General features: G+C 40.5%; 2 protein-coding genes across 2 annotated transcripts in view; one reads left to right on the top strand and one right to left on the bottom strand.

The window, feature by feature from the left end:
- The window catches only part of specc1 (sperm antigen with calponin homology and coiled-coil domains 1), a 51519-nt gene extending 37886 nt beyond the window's left edge, over positions 1-13633 (bottom strand). The window contains exons 1-3 of the mRNA XM_082548073.1: positions 13297-13633; positions 2463-4024; positions 336-543 (exon numbers count right to left, since the gene is read on the bottom strand). Of these exons, the coding sequence (XP_082404199.1) occupies positions 336-543; positions 2463-4024; positions 13297-13336 (1810 nt within the window). The 5' untranslated portion in view covers positions 13337-13633. The remainder of the gene's footprint in view (positions 1-335; positions 544-2462; positions 4025-13296) is intronic.
- Positions 1-19048, top strand: part of timm22 (translocase of inner mitochondrial membrane 22 homolog (yeast)) — an 83671-nt gene that overhangs the window by 40323 nt on the left and 24300 nt on the right. The gene's annotated exons all lie outside the window — the stretch shown is intronic.

The following is a 19048-nucleotide window of genomic DNA, read 5'->3' as shown; positions in this document are numbered from 1 at the left end:
AGTGTGTCCAGCTATATGGAATGAGCCAGCTGCAGTAATGCAAAGTCAATGACAGATGAGTTACAGCATGAACTCACATTGCATGGCGCTTTTATACACTCTCAGTTGCTAGTTTATGAGCTTTCATTAATGCAGTCTATTCCAGCGCTCATTCAATAAATCTTACCTTTATGAATCTAAAGCTCAGTGTTTGTTAAAACTGTTTAAAGATGTGATGTTTCACCACTGTGGACACGTTTCTAATATTTTATGAGCATTTATGAGGACTTCAAGTTATGACTCCACAAAACATTAGAGAATAGCAGGGACCTGAACCCCTATTTATATTAACTTACTTTCCATGTCCAGGACAGCCTGGTTGGTGTGACAGTTAACAGCCCTCTGCTGCTCCACCTGGTCCTCCAGCTCAAATATGGTCTCCTTCATCTCCTTCACCTGGTTCTCACCCTGGATTCCCGCTTCCTCCAGGGAAGCCACTTGGTTACATAGCTCCAGTTCTCTCTTTTCAGCCCGCTCCTGAAGCTGCTGACATTTTGCCTCCACCTGTGTACATGTAAACATACAAGAGCTTACAGTGACTTTAAGACATCATTGTGCAAAACAGACATGTGGTTAAGTTGCCTTTGGTTAAAGAAAGAATAATAATGGATTTCACTGTATATATCTCAGGATATTAAATAAAAGGTACTTGCTTCATTTTTTTTTACCACAACTCCTCAATTGTTGTGATTAATAAAACAAACAATAAAGTTGTGTCTGACATCAATAATTTGGCATTCAGCGAAATGAGTGACATGAAAGATGGCACCAACTCTGACTAGTTCTGACTACATCATGGTGTTTTTTGCTCCACTGAAAGCTTTAGTCAAAGTTCTACTATGATTGCTGCTTTGAGAAATGACTTTGTAAAGTCAGTCTTTGACAGAACAAGATACTAAAACGAGACAGTGATGTAGTCACGCAGGACACCCTCCAACTGACACCACGTGGCTCTAATAGATCAAGATGTTTGTAAGTGAACTTATGGAGTGGTCACACCCTGACACCCACGTGCCTGAGGAGAGTTATGTGACTCTGAGGGTCCACCCTACTGTTGGCACCACAGTCACAGCCCAGTAATGACAACATCACTAAGCTGATGGTGACACATTTCGCTTTGGAACAACAACCGCCAACATGACCCCTAACTCATACTGCCTCAGCGGTTCTCGGATGTGTGGTGTTGTAGGGGAAAACCAAAATGAATACTGAGGAAACATGAAAATCATTTAAGTGGCATTGAGTTCATGCATTGCAGTGATGAGGTACTCAGTACCAATTTAACGGTCATGTTCACACCAGTGTGAGAGAAGTTTGTCCTCAGTCACACTCAAGAGAAAAATCACATGGCTTTTCCTTTCAGTCAAATTTTTAATCATTAAGATTCAAGACTCTTAATTATGAAAGCAAAACAAATTTATAGCAATAAGAAGTTCTGTACTTCTCAAGTACAATATATGCACAAGATTATAAGATATTACGGACAACTATGGCTGCTGTGTTTTGCAATTCTATACACAACTTACAGTAAGAGCGGATGAACAAATTGCTGTTTTGGTCACAGCAAGTCATAATTTACATCACAGGACCACTTTAAAAACAGTCCACAGGATCCATACTAAAACTGTACGGTGGTTGAAATGATCAGCGTTGAATTTTAATACGTTTATTAAGGAGAACTTGTTATACAACTGCAATTCTTCGGCTTAATAAATCAAACATAATTAAAAGCACTTGGTTGATTACTTGTATTTTTTTTAAAACATCTGTAACATGTTATATAAAGTGAAATTAAATTTGTGAACTGGATCATAGACTGTGCCCAAATTCAGGGGCTACATCCTTCGAAGGACCTGGCCTTCCCGGTCTATGTAGGCCGCGTAGGTTGGAAGGGCAAGGCTGTTAAATTGGACGGTCTAGCCTACGACGTGTGGTTTCTGTTACCTAGCAACCACGACATAAGCAGCTACACCTGTGGTGGATGGCATGTTCGACAGTATACGTGGTTTGTCATATTTTATTTACATTATTACATCTATGTAAGCAGTTTCCCCAGTCTAAAAACATGTATGTATGCATCAGATCAGAGTATTCATTCATTCACACACACAGAGTCTTCCAATTTGTTTTTATACACTATTATTTTTGTTTTAGGAATTAGCATACACCTATTTCTCAGTCAAATTTGTTCATAAGGAAACATCATAAATGAAGTTCTTACTGCTCACATGCCACTCGGTTGCTTCCACTGAGTGTACTAACTACAGAGAGCCAAGATATGAATATGAATAGTTTCCAAAATGTCAAGCATATTTTCTTTATAGTGCATTTATGTGTTTAATCAACTGACCTGGTGAAGGTGCAATAAATATATTATGAATGCCAAGACGGAAAATATGTTATCAATTTTGCCCGTCTCTTACCTTAGACACGGAGGCTTGCACATGCTCAGTCTCAGCCTGCGCCTGAAGCAGCTCCTGTCTTAGTTCTGTCAGCTCCACTCCCAGCTTGTCTCTCTCAGTGTGGGCTGTCTTCAGCAGAGTCTGCAGCTCAGTGTTGTCACTGGCACTTTGCATAGCCTTCAACTCAGTCACTTTTTGCCTCTCAATGTCCACCTGTGCCTTCAACCTGTTGTTTTCCAGTCTCAGACCCTCAGCTGTTGCCCTCTGGTCTTCTGCAGCTTGAGCTGCCTGACCTCCGGCTTCCAGCTCTCTGTCCAACTGGGCTTGCAACCTGTCTAACTCCTCTCTGAGGCAGCGCACCTGGCTCTGGGCCTCCTGGTGCTCCTCCTCCAGGGCCCGCAAGCTGCCCGTTAGTTGCTGCTGGATGTCTACTAGCTTCTCCCGTTCAAAGCGTGAACTCTCTACCAGCTCAGCATACCTCTGCTCCAGTTCGACCAGTCTAGGCCTCTGGCTACCCAGCTCCTCCTCCCTCTGGGCCTGAGCCTGAGCCTGCTCCTGAAGCCGGACAGAGAGCGTTTCATTCTTTTGGGCCAATACCTCCAGACGCTCTCTCTGCTGTTGAAGTGAGGTCTGCAGGAGTCGTTTCTCCTCAACCAGACGCTCGTTCTCAGCTGTCAGCTCCTGCACCACTTGCTGCTGGTCAGCCAGCTCCTGTATTGTTGCCTGCAGTTCCTCCGATGTGCTGTGGTGGCTCTCCTCCATCTTGTGAATCTGTTCGGTTAGGCTCTGCAAGGAGATGTCCTGACCTCTGGCACTGTTAACTGCGCCTGCTTGATCAGTGCTCCCACTGACACCACTGCTTGCTGATTCTGAGCGTGATGGGATCTTCTCAAACTCTGAGGAGTCAGGTGACGGTGACCCCTTGGTGATGTCAGAACTGGAAGATCCAGAGGTTTTGAGTGGGCTGGCAGTAGAGGGGAGACTATGCTGTTGCGGAGCTGAAGAGTCTGAGGACAGGCCATTCACCAGAGGCTTGGAGGAAGTGCTTGTGTTTGTACTACAGATAGAAGATGCCTCCAAGCTAAGCAGCTTCTCCTTCAGTGCCTGATTCTCCTCTCTGAGGGCTGCCAGCTCCCTCTGAAACTTCCCATTCTTCTCCCTCAGCTCTCCAACCAGCACAAGGGCCTCCCCCACCTGTCCTTGCTCGCGATCGGCTGCAGGTTCTTGAGGTGAAACAGAATTGGATGAGGGTGAGGAGGAAGCAGAAGAGGCTTTACCCTTACAGCGTTGCAACTCCATCCTGAGATTGCTGATCTCTAGGTCTTTAGCCTTTGCCTCAGCAAGAAGCTCCTTCACCTGGCTTTCCAGAATACTCTTTTCTTGGCCCTCTGCATCTGCACGAGATTTGGCTGAATTACGGGTCTGTCTTGTCATGGTCGAGAGGCTGGAAGTGCTGGCACTGGAAACCAGTCTCTTTGTGGAATTGCTCTTCAGCTGGTCCCTTAGAGAGCTGCGGTCTCTTGTTATGGCAGAGGGCATTTCTCTAGGAGCAGGGATTCCAGACTTCTTGACAGTTTGTGCACCTGAAAAACACACAAAGAAGTATATAATGAAACGGTGTTTAATTATCCAGTGGCAAAACTGATTTATAAGTGTAAACAATTTTTTCCCTTCGCTTTGTCAGCTAAAAGGCCACTTTAACAGACTGTGTTGGGGACCAATTGTTATAAAGACTTAAATGCCAAAACAAATCTAAGCCTCTACATCTGATAGCTGCTAAAATCATAACTATAACCTTCAAACAAAACTGAGTGGCTACATAAGTAGAACCACTGAAAATTTCATAAAACCAATACAAACAATATTATTTACAAGGATCAAACTTGTTAATTGTGTTTAATAGCTAAAGTGGATCAAATACTCATTTAATTTGAAACTGAAAAATACAAAGAAACAAAAGAGTCCACTTGGACTACAAATGTAAATCCTGTGATGATACAGAGTCCAGATTCATAATTTGTGATTCATGCATCAATAAACTTGTTCTTTGTAGTATTATCATGTAGCAGGCTTCACACTGACAAGTGGAGGTTAACAGAATCAACATACCCCCATGCTAGAACCAGGAATTTGTTAACATCATGTGATGACACTAACTGAACAGACAGTGCATCGCATTCATACTTGTATTATTCAGCACATGGTCACTATACCCTATTCACATATTGTTCTCTGTTTGGACAACAGTACATTTGCCTGACACTGTCTGTTGCTCGCTGTAACCATTCATGACTGCAGCAGAGCCTAACTGCATCAATGTGGGCTGCAGCCACGAGGCCTTTCTAGACCCCTCTCAAATATGAAGAGTATTTACTGATGCCTCGCATGAGTTGTGTGCCGCCTGAAAACGCTGTATTGTTTGTTTTCAGATCATCAGCAAACAGCAAAACGGACACAAGGGGCCTGCTTGTTTCAAAGGATGACAAAGGTCCCTGTGCACGTGGAGCAATCAGGCACAGAACAGTTTAAGCAGAGCACAGACAGAGACAGCACTGTCTCTCTCTCTCTCATACATGCAGCTTCATCATCAAGCCCCCATAGCAAAGGCTAGACAGGCATCCTGTGAGAGGAGACGGATCATCACCCAGAGGAACATGCGCACACACTTCAAGCAAAGACGCATACAAAATGGAAAAAACAAATGGACTCGTTTTGAATGGAAATCCTATACCTCCGTGGTTTTTTTTTAATACTGTGCCATTGATAGGCTCTGTACACAGACTACCCCCTCATTCAATTAGGTAGGTAGGCAGAAGCTGCCAACACTGGCACAATTTCTGGGGTACAAAGCTGTTTAAGATTCCTGCAGTGAGAAGCCTTGCTTCGAAAGCAGAGTGGTAAAATCATATCAACTGTGTCAAAGTTTTCGGTGAAAATCCTTAAACAATCAGATTTGAAAGACAACTGTAGACTATGCAAATGAAGAATAGTAGCATGGGCTCTGGACACTGTGTGTTGTCACTCCTTAAAAGATCTGCCACGTGCCTCAAATGAAGGGATGCTACGGTTTTCTTTCCAAGCTCCTTAGATGCTACAGTTTATAAATGCAGAACTTCTTATCCTGTCAGGTGAACTGAGACCCAGATCTTCACAAAGAGCCAAAGAACTGCATCAACATTCACAGTTACATGTCTGCATTTCACAGATGATGAACCCATGACTGACAGAATGAGGACAGAAAGCACTCCTAAAGTCCCATGAAAGATGTTAACATAAAATAAACCCTGAATGTTTACTACATTTTACTATGCACTTCTCGAAGCACCATCCACACGTGGGAGGCAAAGAAACACCTACCAACTCATATTCTAATGATGGGTGCTAATAAAGAGAGGCTAAATAGGTCTATGTGAGAGAGAGTCTGGAGTGATTAAGATCAGGCTATTTCCTTGAGAATGACTGATGCCAAGAATGGGACTGTGGGCCAGCCTTCCATTTGCTGTCCCTTCATCTTCTGTTTTCTTCTTGCTCTTAGTGAATAAAACCCAGATGGAGCACATGAACTCACTCATCTTTAGATCACCCACCTCTTTAACCATGACATCACCACAGCTGCTTCATGTGCACAGAGAAATGACACCAGTCTCAATGCCAGCAGTTAGCACATGCAAAAAGAGACACTAAATAGCCACTAGTATACAGAGTCCGGTAGTTACAGAACCAAGCCTTCGATGCAAGGCTCCATATCAGAGGTGCTTTGCACTCCAATGTATCCAAATTCTACCAATTACCATTAATTAAAACCACTTATAGTATGTTTCAGTTAGAAACATTACAGTCAACAAAAGACTGATATTTACATCTGCAATAATTTATATGTGGTGATGGTTTTGTTCCACAAGCTATCTATTCTGCTATGTGGATAAATGGAAATTCAGAGGCAGGGAGAGCAGAAGCAGGACCTCCCCAGGATCCAGGACCTCAGGAAAGTAAGAGCTGGGGTGGCAGTGGTTACAAAGTGGCTTGGAAATACATGCTGATAGAGTTTTAATAGCATGCTCTATATGAGATTTGGTAATTGGATGAGTAGCAGACTACTGATTGGCATTGAGATCAGCTTATTGTCTGGGATTTATGGCAGGTACAGAACAGGTTGAACTTCCTTAAGGTTACTAAGCATTTGGTATTACTGCTGACAGGTGACAGTATTTTTTTTTTTTTAAACATTTACTGCTACAGTTAGTTTGTTTCCATGACACTAGCTGGAGAATATTTATTATTTTATACTCAAACTACCATCCTAATTGGCTAAATGTGGAAAGACTCCCTGAGAAGAAAGAGTAAATTAGAATGTGGTCAATGATATAAAATATGATAGCTGAAGAGTTTTTACTGAGACAATATAGTTGACATGGACATGAAAAGGCACTTATAATATTATTTCCTTATAAATAACAGGGGTTTCACAAATGTTGAAGAACCAAGAAAGTAAACAAAAGAACTATTAAAAAAAATTAACCATCACGTTTTCTGAGAGTAAAACATACCACTTAGTTTACAGACTAATGAAAGAAAGAAAGTAGGTGTGTTAACATCACTAATTAGGTGTCCCTCCCATCACTAAATTCACACACCACATTACAGCAATTTGACTGTTCAGTCAAAGCGGTAATATTAACTGAGGGCATGAACTGCAGAGAAAGCACAGCACAGACTTTATAGTTTTCAGGGCACATTAAAAACTTGTACTTCTAATTACTCTATTAATGTGCAAGAACTACATTTACTTTAGGGTCTTCAAAGAATAACATTTCCACTGTGGGTGTGCAAGTGCAAACCTTTCACAAATCAAAGTTAAAGCAGAGATAGTTAGCGGTTATCTTCCCCTTAATTTATTACAGTCTTTGATGTAGGTTGGCTCAGATCCAGAATCTTTTATAGCTACATCTGAGAAGAACTACTAAATTGATGAAAAGGAGTGGAATGGGCAGGTAAATGACATACTGACTGTACCTCTTCTAGAAAGGAATAAATCTGCATGCAGCCAATGAGACCAACTCTTATTAATAGGGAGATAAAACTACTGGGAAAAGCCAGCTTTGAACAAAAAGGAGGGAATCTTTCCCAGAGCACTTTCACTGTTATATTCAGTGTATCGGGAACCGTTTTAGCCCTCTTGTCACAAATATTAACGTGTTGATTATAGCTGCCCTGGAATTTTCATATACAAGCTATACCACCACTGTTTATACAGCAACTACAAAAACAGCATGCATGTTATTGTGGAGACTGCCCACATGAAATAAATGTGTTGTTTACATTAACTAATTATCTAACTGACTCAAACAGAATGACTTCCAGTAGCGCAAACTTTTAAAAAAAAAGTCATCACATTAATGCAGAGTGCAGGCTTTTTTTTTTTTGCTAATGAAGATAAGCTTTCAAATCACAGTAGGAGCCGTGTGGATGGACACAGTCCAGCACTGACCAGTCAACTGCAGCTCGCCTGACAGCCAGCCAGCTAAGAGGTGACAGAGTGCACAGTGAGCAGAATGCACAAAGCCTTCAATTTACAGAGCAGCAGGATCATGGGTGAAGAGTCATGGTGAAATAATGACTGCAGGTGGTCAAGTGTCAGACAGTTGGCACCTGAAATGACGCATTGGCGCCGTCACCATAATAAACAAGCTTTGGAAGAGAATCTCTTACTGCCACCCAGCAGTCTTCTCCTCTGGCTTTGAGGAAATGTGATGTGCAGTTTTCCAGTCAGGTGGAAGAAGAAAGGAGAGACGGAAACACAGTCGGTGTGTTTGGACTTCCTGTTGTCCCACTGACAGGACATGAAATAGGTCAACAGGCGCCCTTCAGTCAGATACCAGGACTCAGGCATTCCTTTCTTCTTACCAAAGAGGAAGATAGACAAAACTGAGGCTCCATGACTGCCACACTGACTGAGCAGAGATTAGTGTGGATGCTGAACTGTGTTACAACAGCCAGTCAACCACTAAAAACTATTAAAATTCTTTTTTTAAAACATAAACATGCTTTGGAATATAGCACAAACATGTGTTTCACAACAATTCCTTAAAATTCCTCTTTTTTAAACTTGCTCTCATTCAAGGAGCATATTTAATGCAATAAGACAATTGATAATATCCAAATAATTGAAGCTCCTTCAAGCAAGTCTCACTACAGTCTAACACCTGTCTTAAAAAGCATTCAAGTACAAAGACAATTTGAATTGTTATCTGCATTTGGGATACCCCCCCAGAAAACAAAACACAACACCTTGTTCATGTTACTTTTACTGTTACTTTGAACACCAATAAATATTTAAAATTATTACTTTGTAACACCAGATTTTAAGAGGTTTTTGTTTTTTTAAAACCAATATCAGAAAATGCTTCTAAGTGGTTGGCGAGCTGCTCTGCCATCAGGTTTATGGCAGTGCAATTGTAAAAAGTAGACTCCATTCAAACTTTTATTACTAGGCTGAAATTAAGGCAATGAACTGCTCATTTACTCATAGACACAGAGCCTCCTGGAAAGCATCAAGCCTCCCTAGTCTCCTCTGTAAGCAGAAGTGCAGAAAAATACCCCATTAATCTAACGCCCTTGGTGTAACCTGCCAGCAGGTGACATGTTAATCAACTCTGCCAGCAACTGACCGGGCAAACCTTCCACCCAGTCTTTGAAGAAGACATAATGTGTGCCAGACTGAGCTGAGATACTCGTTTCTGCCCAAAAAGTGTACAGCTCTGTGCTTCCTCTGCAACTCAGCAGGGAGGTGCACCGTGAGAGCTGGCAAGCCAAAGAGGGACACTTGGCCTGAGTTCTTTGGCTCCTTTAATCATCTTGATTGAATCGTTGCAACTGGCCTGCATGTGAAGACTTTTAACACAGCGCCCTTATGCTGATCCACTCAGCTTCACATTACTTATAGAGCCAATACCCTACAAAGAAATCCAATAGCACAAGCCATGAGCAGGCCAAGTGAGAGGGAGGATTTCTCTATGCATGGAAAATAGTTTAACACTGGACTCATAGAAGGATCATATGGCATTTTACATGCTAATGAGTTTAAGGGATCAGCTGGTGTGATGGGTAATAGGTTGTCATGAGTATTACTTGATTTAAGCTTCTGATGATTTCCATCTGAGCGTTAGTCCTTTAGAATGACTACTACTGACTTGGGCTGAATTAATCATCTGTGATTTGCTCTCCTGGAGTAATCACAACAAGGCAATAAAGCAACATATCCTGGAATTATTAAGGAAAAAAAATAGAAACTGAATTGGCAACTTTACAACTTCTAATCTTAAATTACACAGAGGAACTTTGGCAGTTTCGGCTGGCCAGAATTAAATGGATAATCAAAAGAAAGGAAACTAATTTTATATAATAATGCAATACATCTATGCACAGTTCAGCTTTAATGAACTACTAATCTGATCACCACCTGCACTCATGTATATATCTTTCTACGTAGCACTCTTAATTCTTATTCTCATGTATATATCTCATGTATATCTCATGCACATATCTTTTCTTTCTACATAGCACTTTAATTCTTATTGTTTGCACTGAAGCACCGCAGCAAATTCCTAATGTTGTAAACCTCAACATCTGGCAATAAACCCATTCTGATTCTGATTCTGATTCTAATGCAAATTCAAAATATGAGCTACCTCTAACCAAGTCTGCTGATTTTCCAGGGGACTGAAAGGACAACAATATTAGCCATGGCTCACAACGCACAATCACTCACAAACTCACCATGTTCTCAGCACCACTGAGGGTACCGAGTGAGTGATCCTTGTTGTTCCATTTTCTAGTATGACCGGACACTAGGGTAGAGATTATTAACAAGATGACACCCAGTACAAAGTGACAGTTGTGTGAGCTTTCTTTGGCCTGTTGTTCTCAAGACAAAAACTGGGCTAACATTGACAGAAAGGCCAGGATTATCATTCCCAGACTGAGGATGAACCACAGCCAGCTGCTGACAGATATACAAACCACATCAAGTCAAGTTTGATTTGGTATGCATTGAACACACAATCACAGGCTTAGTGGCTTGCATGTCAGATCCAGCATTCTTGAAATGGTGTCCGTGTCATATATGTATTGTTAGTTGCTCTATCATAAATTTCGGAGTTTTATAAGCTCAGGGATGAAGGCAAAAAGAACAACAACAAAAAAGTATCAACTTTGATGTCCAGGCTACAGCCTCTGTTACACAAACAGGACATTTAGACAGCACACACGTCCCGTTGCAAACACAAAGTACTACAGCATGGATGGTGTATTTACTGTACCAATTGCCAGCTGCCACGGAAAATGTGACTGGTGTAACTTCCTCACAGTGTAACTTCCTCACGGTGTCCTGACTATCAGAAGTTGGACAAATGTGCTTCCTCATCGTAAATCCCTGCTCTGCGTCAATTTACTCTGATATGCCATTCACATGGCACGTTATTCCGTGCCCTTCCACATTCTTTGACTTGGAGCGAAAGTCTGAAATGAAACAGAGTAAAGCTGTGTGAATCCTAAAAACTTGAGTCCATGGAGCGTTCTTCTACTTAAATATACGAAAATACATCTTCTGTGTCAGTTCACAAAGACTCACACACAAACATACAAAAAAAAATGTGTGAAAACAAGAAAAGAAATTTTCAATACTGAAACAAGTCTATTTATCCACACATACACTGTAGACAGCTAAAGGTAACGGCATTTCGATTGGTGTTTTAAGTCATTCCAAATTAAACATAAGAGCCCTGATGTTGCTGTACCACTAATACACTGAGTGTGGACAGAAAGAACAGTGTTATTGTAATGACAACATGCCAAAATGCCACATAAATATTAGGCTCCTCTACATTTTTGGCCATGTCCTCACACATTACAGCTACCTCCAAGCATTCCAATCAAAATTCTGCAGAGACCACAAATGTGTGAAATTCCCATTTTTGACCATATGAAAATCACAACAATCTATTTGACCTCATTACACAAACATGTTTTAACCTTTTTTTAAACAATTCCTGAGCCCCAAACATGTATAATTTATTGAGTTGTAGGCCCGAAAATAGACCCACTGTTATTGGACCATATTTCACAGATGATTCATCAACAGCCGACAGCTCGCTGACCACAGGTTTGGCTGCTCTCCTGGTCAGGAGAGAGGAAGCCTTGTTGCAGTAGTAGCCATCAGTGTGGTTTGCTCGTGATAACGACCCGCTTATCACTGCAGCAGACAGCTCACTCCTTAGACTTCCACTTGAGAGATAACACCATCAATCAAATCAGAACAAGTTCCTCCTGTTCCCACATTTCTTTCCATTCTTCAGGCACCAGAGCGGTTATTCGCTTTTTAAAATCCCAGTCTGACAAACCTCATCTGGCCTAACTGTCTGGGTGTATCAGAAAGCTAATGGAGGAATTACAAACTTCACTGTTTTTGTCCATCAACATATTGTTGTTTAGCAGATGGTGACTGGTGACTTTATTAAGGCCTAAGTATCTTTTTTTTCTGTGCATCATTTGCCTTATAGCTTTTGGCATATCTTGATGTCAAGAAAAGGCATAATAAAAATATTTCAATATTTCATTTGTGATAATAGCTCAGTGTGGGTAGTTAATAAAAATAGGCCCTTCAATAGCTAATATAGCTGAAGGAATGTTTAATTTCATAATGTAGGTTCATGTGGGACGCTGGACCAATCATCATCGAGTACATACTGCATTTAGTAACTGCATCGTTTAAGCACTTCTCTTAACTAAAAGAGAATAATTGATTATTACTCCATATTACCAGTTCACTCTAATTCATTTCCACCACGCATACTTCTACACTACCTGTAAAACTGTACTTTGCACCCACATGTTGCTTAGTAAACAGGTAACATTTTGTGAGATCAAAGGTAACATTAATTTCTTAGTTCTGCTTTTAAATTCAGTATCAGCAATCTTTTGTGTATAATGCATTAACTGTGTGCTCCATGCGGTATGTACACTGGAAAGACCTAATCTTGTCAAGCAAGCTGCAGCCTGCAACCACTGCCTTCCAATCTGAGCCTTCTGTGCTTTATCATCCAACAACACATGCCACTGCTATGAAATGATGCAGCTTACGCCCACGACTGATAAAATACTGTATGTGTGTGTGTGTGTGTGTGAGAGAGTGCGTGTCAATGACTTGGGTCTCTGCAGAGCCATGTCTAAACTTGTCTAAATATAATCACATAAGCGAATAAAGATGTGATTAATGTCTTTGTTTAATATTTTATATTAAGAGGCTCTGCACATAAGATGCTATGCTAATTTTGTTACAGAAATGTTGAAAGCTTAAGATGTGAAATGTCCTGGTTGTCTGAAGATCAGCACAAAGTGCTGCTGAGAGCAGTTCAGAGGGACTGAAATAGGAATCTTACAGTGGCACAATGAACTCGGGGATGTGAGCGTAATGATCTCCTCTGGCAGGTTCCCTCATGCTTACTGACAGGCAAACCTAACTCGGTACTTGCCCTTCGCATATATACAAACACAGATCTGTGCTGTCTGACTAAATGCAGAAACACACCAGATCCAAAACCACACAGACATAACGTAGAAAAAGAAAGCAGCAACAAACTTGTAACACGCTTAAACAGCTTCTGTAGCTCCAGGCCACATTCAGCCAGCGCTACAGTCAGCACTCATTAATCAGGACTTGTCTGTTAAATGTACTTACATATTGCAAATAGTATTTAGAAATAGTCCATCTTTCTTGGTTTGTTTTTTTTTTTAACTGAGAAGACAAACGAAACACAAAGATGTGATGCTGAGGTAAACCACGATACAAGAAGCAGACCTGACTCCGTTTCCTCCTGCCTCCCTGCTTGGTTCCCCATGTTGGTCCGCTCCGCCGCTCCCACACTCCACACCAGGGCAGACTAATCCAAGAGTCCGTGGCTGCGGGGGTAGAGGTGTGTGCGCGCGCACGAGTGGTGGGCTTGTTTCTTCTGTTCAGCACCCAAAATCAGCACCACATAGAGAGGACGCAATAAGAGATGTGAAATCCTTCTTATTCTTCCTTCTTTTCTCCTCTCTTTGCCAGGACTATACGAGTCTGTGTGTCTGCATGAGCATGTGTGAGGAGACGGGCTGCTGTCCCATCAATGAGTGAGTGTACGTGAAAGCGTGCGAGTTTGTCCTCCAGGATGGTGACAGTTTGTCACACTGGCAGGCGGGCAGGCAGGCAGGCAGGGAGCGTCGTGTGCACCTCATTATAGTACTGATGACTGGAATCAGCTCAGAGGAGGCGTGGCTTCCTCAGCCAGACACAAAACCCCCCGCAGAAACACACACTTTAACACACCTCCTCTCTCTGCTGCCAGTCAGTTTACTCTCACTAGTACCAGCTGAACAATGGAGAGATGATCTGTCCCTCAGTGGAACAAAAAAGGACAAGTATGAGCCAAAGAAGAGGGTGGAGGGAAGTAGGAAGGAAAGAGAAGCAGGAGCAAAGGAAAGGCAACATTTGTAATTTTTGGCAGATGGTGGCAGCTTGTCTTTTCTTTTCAAACTTTCTTCCATGCCTGCTCCCACATACAGATTTATAAAAATATAAAGAAGAGAAAAGTCTTCAAAAATGGGAAAAGGAGATGCGGGTGTGAAGAGTGTGTGTCAGGGGCCACCACAAGCTTTCACTAGCATTTTCCCTACAGTGCACCCAGCAGGGAACAATAGCATGTGCATGTATGTGGGTTCACCTACATGTAAAAAGCTGGGAGGGGGTGATGGTCTAGCTTTGGTGTTTGTTCTGTCTTCTCTCATTCACAATATAAGTACAAAACTGTAAAGGAGAATAAAGTATGATCAACTATAGTAGCCTCTTCTTTAGGCTCCTAAATGTTGAATAGATTAGAATATACCTGTGTGTCAAAATAGCCTGTACTCTAATATGTAAGATCTGACTCTGAGACCCCAAAACATCAAATGCACATGGATGTATTTCTTCAAAATTAACATTCATTTTTGCTGCACTATATTTTTTTTTTAAGCTACACGTGACACAGATAAGCACTGATATTTTTAGGAGTATGAGAGTCTCTGTTGCATAAGCTGAGAGCTGCTGGATTATTTTCTTTCTGCTCAAAAGAACTGTAGAAATGTACTGATAAGCAGAATAATAATGCAAAGGTCATTTATAGTTGTGCATTTTTAGTTGAATATAGTTTTGAATTAGAAAATATTATTAACAGAGAAGCCATTTAAAAATTCTCTAGTAGCTGCAAGGAAGATCTAGTTTGCTACACGATTCTGCCCACGTCAGCCTGAATATTCAGCCCTTTGATACAACACTGTACGGGTCTTTTCATATCATATGATTGTTGCATAAACTGCTTATACAGCTTCCTCTTCCTTTCCTAATATTTTCTTCTCTCCTCTTGGAGCAGCACATCCACCTTGGTAAACAAACATGCCTCTAATCCAACTAAGAATGTTCTCCTCACTGCAGGATGTTCATCTCTGCGGGTCCAAGAGACCCCTTTCAAAATTTGGCAAGACCACTGCTCTTTGTCTAGTGTCTTTCGGTGACTCGCTGGGGTCACGGGCTTCTACACAGAGGAATTTCAAACTTTGAGCCAAAACTCTGGCCAGCAAACCTAAAAAGCGCAAAATGCATTTAGCCTGAGTTGATCCCAGATACAAGAGCAAAGCTATAACTGCTTAACGTAAGCTTCTTTTCCACTGTATGCAAAATAAATAGAGAACACAATCATACCGTTTTATGATCATTATGGGAGACAAAAGGAAGAGATAAACAGTAATGCTACTTTTTTAATACTCTCTGTAGATACGGTAAGCATATACAGTCCTGTGAAAAAGTATCAGCCTCATGTCTTATGTTTTATGCATATTTCTCACACAGATCATCATCAGATTATGTTCAGATATTAGACAAGGTTAACCTGTGTAAATACCAAATTTGATTTTTGGATAATAATTTCATTTATTAGGGGACAAAAACTATTCAAAGCTACCCAGTCCTGTGTGAAAAAAGTATTTACTGCATTTCTTAAATCACAAATTAATTATAAATAAACACACTTTTATTTATAAAAGTTAAATTCACACCTGATTACTGAAAACTAGTTTAATCAAAGAATCCCCTAAATAGAACCTGTCTGACAAAGTGAAGCAGGGCAAAAGATCTCAAAAAGCAACACATCTTGCTACAAACGAAAGAAAAGGAAACAAAGTCACTGACATGTATCAATATGGAAATGAAGTGAACCACAGTGAGATCCATCTACATCCATCCACAAATGGAGAAACTGTGGAACAGTGATGAACTTTCCTTGGAGTGACTGCACTACCAAAATTACATCAAGGGCACATGTCATACATATTGCCTTGAAAAAACAGCAATTCATGTAAAACTAACACTAAATATTATAAAAAGAACATCATACCAACAGTCAAACATGGTGGTGGTAGTGTGATGGTCTGGGGATGCCTCACTGCTTCAGGACATGGATGACTTGTTATAATAGATGGAATCTATAATTCTGTATATAATTATAATTGCAGGGTTATAATTCTCTCTATAACCCTGATGGAGAGTGTCCAGTCATCAGTTTGTGCCCTGAAGCTTGGGTTATGTGGCAGGACAATCTGAAACACATCAGCACGTCCACCTCTGCATGGCTAACCCCCCCCCCGGAAAATTACGATTTTTGGGACGACTTGGTCAAATGTTGCTTCTGCATGAGTTTGCACAGGGCATTCATGTTAAAAAAAAACAAAACAAAAAAAAACAAACAAACAAAAAAAAAAAAACGCTGCACAACAAGAAGGGTGGAACAAAATTCCTCCACATTGACATGAATGACTCACTGGAAGTTATCACAAATACTTGATTTGCAGGTCTTGCTGATAAGAGTAGCACAACCAGTTTTTAGGTATAGGAGCCAATTACTTTTTCACATAGGGGCAGGCAGATTTAGATAGCTTTTTCCTTTATTGAATGAAATCATCATAGGAGATTTCTTATATAAATAAATTGATTTGAGCCATGTAAACACTGAATTATATTGTAAAGGTGCAAAACTGTGTCATCATATCATATTATTGCCATATTCATATCATATCTTGCCTTTTGTATTTCAGGTTATCTTTGTGTATTATTAATTACGGCTTGATGATCCGAAACATGTAAGTGTGACAAATATAAAAATAAAAAACCCACTAAGGAATCAGGAAGAGTGCAAATACTTTTTCACTGCACTGTATGTCTCACGGCTTTTCATTGTGTGTCTGTTTGCTATGGCTGACTGCTTATGCTGAATGAGGTGTCTCAGTGGACTGTAACACGTTTGATTAATTTATCTGACATGCACTGTATGAGGAGTTCTAGGACCATACCAGTTTTCCTCCTGCCTGACGCAAGCAGACAGGGCCCTGCTGGGACCATGTGCTATGGCTGAGTGTGGTGTCTGGGTTGTGCATAGTAAAATTTACAGACAGTATGGGGTCCATAGTACCTGAAGCACACCTCTGTCTCCTGGCTCTGCAGATCATTGACCCTTAACCATTATCTGACATCTTCTTTTTCTTCAGACAGTGAATTCAGGCACTATTAGAAAACTGACACAAGCTATAAACTCATTAATAGAAAACAAAGTCAAACTCTATCAGGTTTAGCCAGCCAACCTCAACTCCATCACTGTATGACAGGCAAGTTCACAAAGAAGACACTGGATGTTAATGAATAACTATAGTATTCACACTAATAATGAAAACTTGTCTCTTGTAAATCATCTGCCTCCACCCAAAGAGTATTCCTCGAGTAGTGCTGATCATCACACCAATAACCTTTGCATAACCCACCTATAAAAATACCCTCCCTCTATGAGAAAGCTTGTCAGTATAGTCTCCTGAGTTACACTGGGAAAGCACTGCACTGACATGTCATTAGGAGAATTGCAGAAGAAACACAAAACACATTAAGGTGTCTGTACTTAAAAATGCCCCGCTCTCAAAAACTCCTCATGTTGGTTGGAGTCGTCAACCTTGATGTAAAAAGCGACACAGCCTACAAAATCTATACAAAGGGAGTAAGAATGAGATACGATCCGATATGAGATCAAATACGGCAATAATATGACATGATGACAAAGTCTTGCACTTTTACAATACAATTCAGCTCAAATCAATTTATATAAGAAATCTCCTATGATATTGGCTGGCACATTATCGCAGGTATAACACATGATGACAATTAGATATATTAGATAAAAATGTATAAGAAAGCATCATATATGCATGTACAATGACTACAGCTACAGTACATCTCAAACCTATTTATACAACAAACCTACATTACATTATTATATTAATAAGAGATAACATCTTATGACAGTCATTGCTACTTATAAAGTCAGTGTTGCTCAATCTCTCTCACTGGTATAACCACTAAACATCACGTGACATGAAAACATGTGATCAATAAAGGATAAATTAAGGTGGATAAATCCAGGAGTAAAGCAATGTGAATTTTGTCTAATAATAACATTAATATTACAAAATATCATAATAAATATTAGATTACGATAATCGGATATTTAAAAAACAAAAACAAAACAACAACAACAACCCCTAACTAAACAAGAACTCTGATCACATCAGTGACCAGAGTGAACACATTGGCTGCACAGATGTGAAAGAAAGCTGTGATCCTTAGATGCTCCCATTTATAAAGTTATGCATTTTCAGTCCCGAACATGCTTTTTATTTATAGAGCAGGGCAGCTTCATCTCCCCTGTTCTTGCTCACTCCACAGGGACCCCTCTGAGTGAAAGCTTTACTGAATTATTGATTAGGAGTTTTAAATAAGTCATCAGGATGAGGCTGGGTTTTAACCCGTTGTCTAACAGCATGGCACAGTTGGTAAAGTGCCAGAGGGGATAAGGGGATAGACTCCATTAGCAAAAATAACAGTTTTGATTCATTACTATGACATGCTGTGAGGGTGGGCCACAGCTTGCATGGGACAGACAAAGGTGGGTTAAGACTGGCAGTCAGAGGAGCTTTTTTTAAGAGACTGCTGTGAGTGTGCCTCTGCCCCATGACTCCATATTTTTCCCCATTACATCTTCCCTACTCAGTATGACTCCATTCTCTCTAATCTTATGAAGTAATGCAGTGTTTCAAGCAGCTCCAGAGTGATGCATAATTTGCAATACAAACCCAATAACTAAGCAGATAATAACTACACAGAGATGATATTTTTTTTCAAAGATTATAATAAAACAGTTGAAATCTATTCAGTTCTATGGAAAGAAATATCACAGATCAGTTTCTAAAAAAGACTGTAGACTGTTGCATGAAGGTGAATTTGCTCCCTAATTAGCGCAAGAATTATGTTGTTTATCTTCCAAAAGTGTGCACGATATCACATCTGACCCACTTCTCATGAATCTCCAAAAATAATAAATTATGCATTAGTTCTTATTCAACAACTGAAACCTGCCTGAAACCACAGGCACAAAATATAGGTGAGAAAAGACTCAATTTACTGTTTGACGCATGTGATGACAGTTCTGCTGCAATGTGCC

This window comes from Aulonocara stuartgranti (genome assembly GCF_965226115.1).
Source record: "Aulonocara stuartgranti genome assembly, chromosome: 10".
Taxonomy (NCBI): domain Eukaryota; kingdom Metazoa; phylum Chordata; class Actinopteri; order Cichliformes; family Cichlidae; genus Aulonocara; species Aulonocara stuartgranti.
Note: the sequence above shows the minus strand (reverse complement) of the source record. Positions and strands in the feature narration are given on the sequence as shown.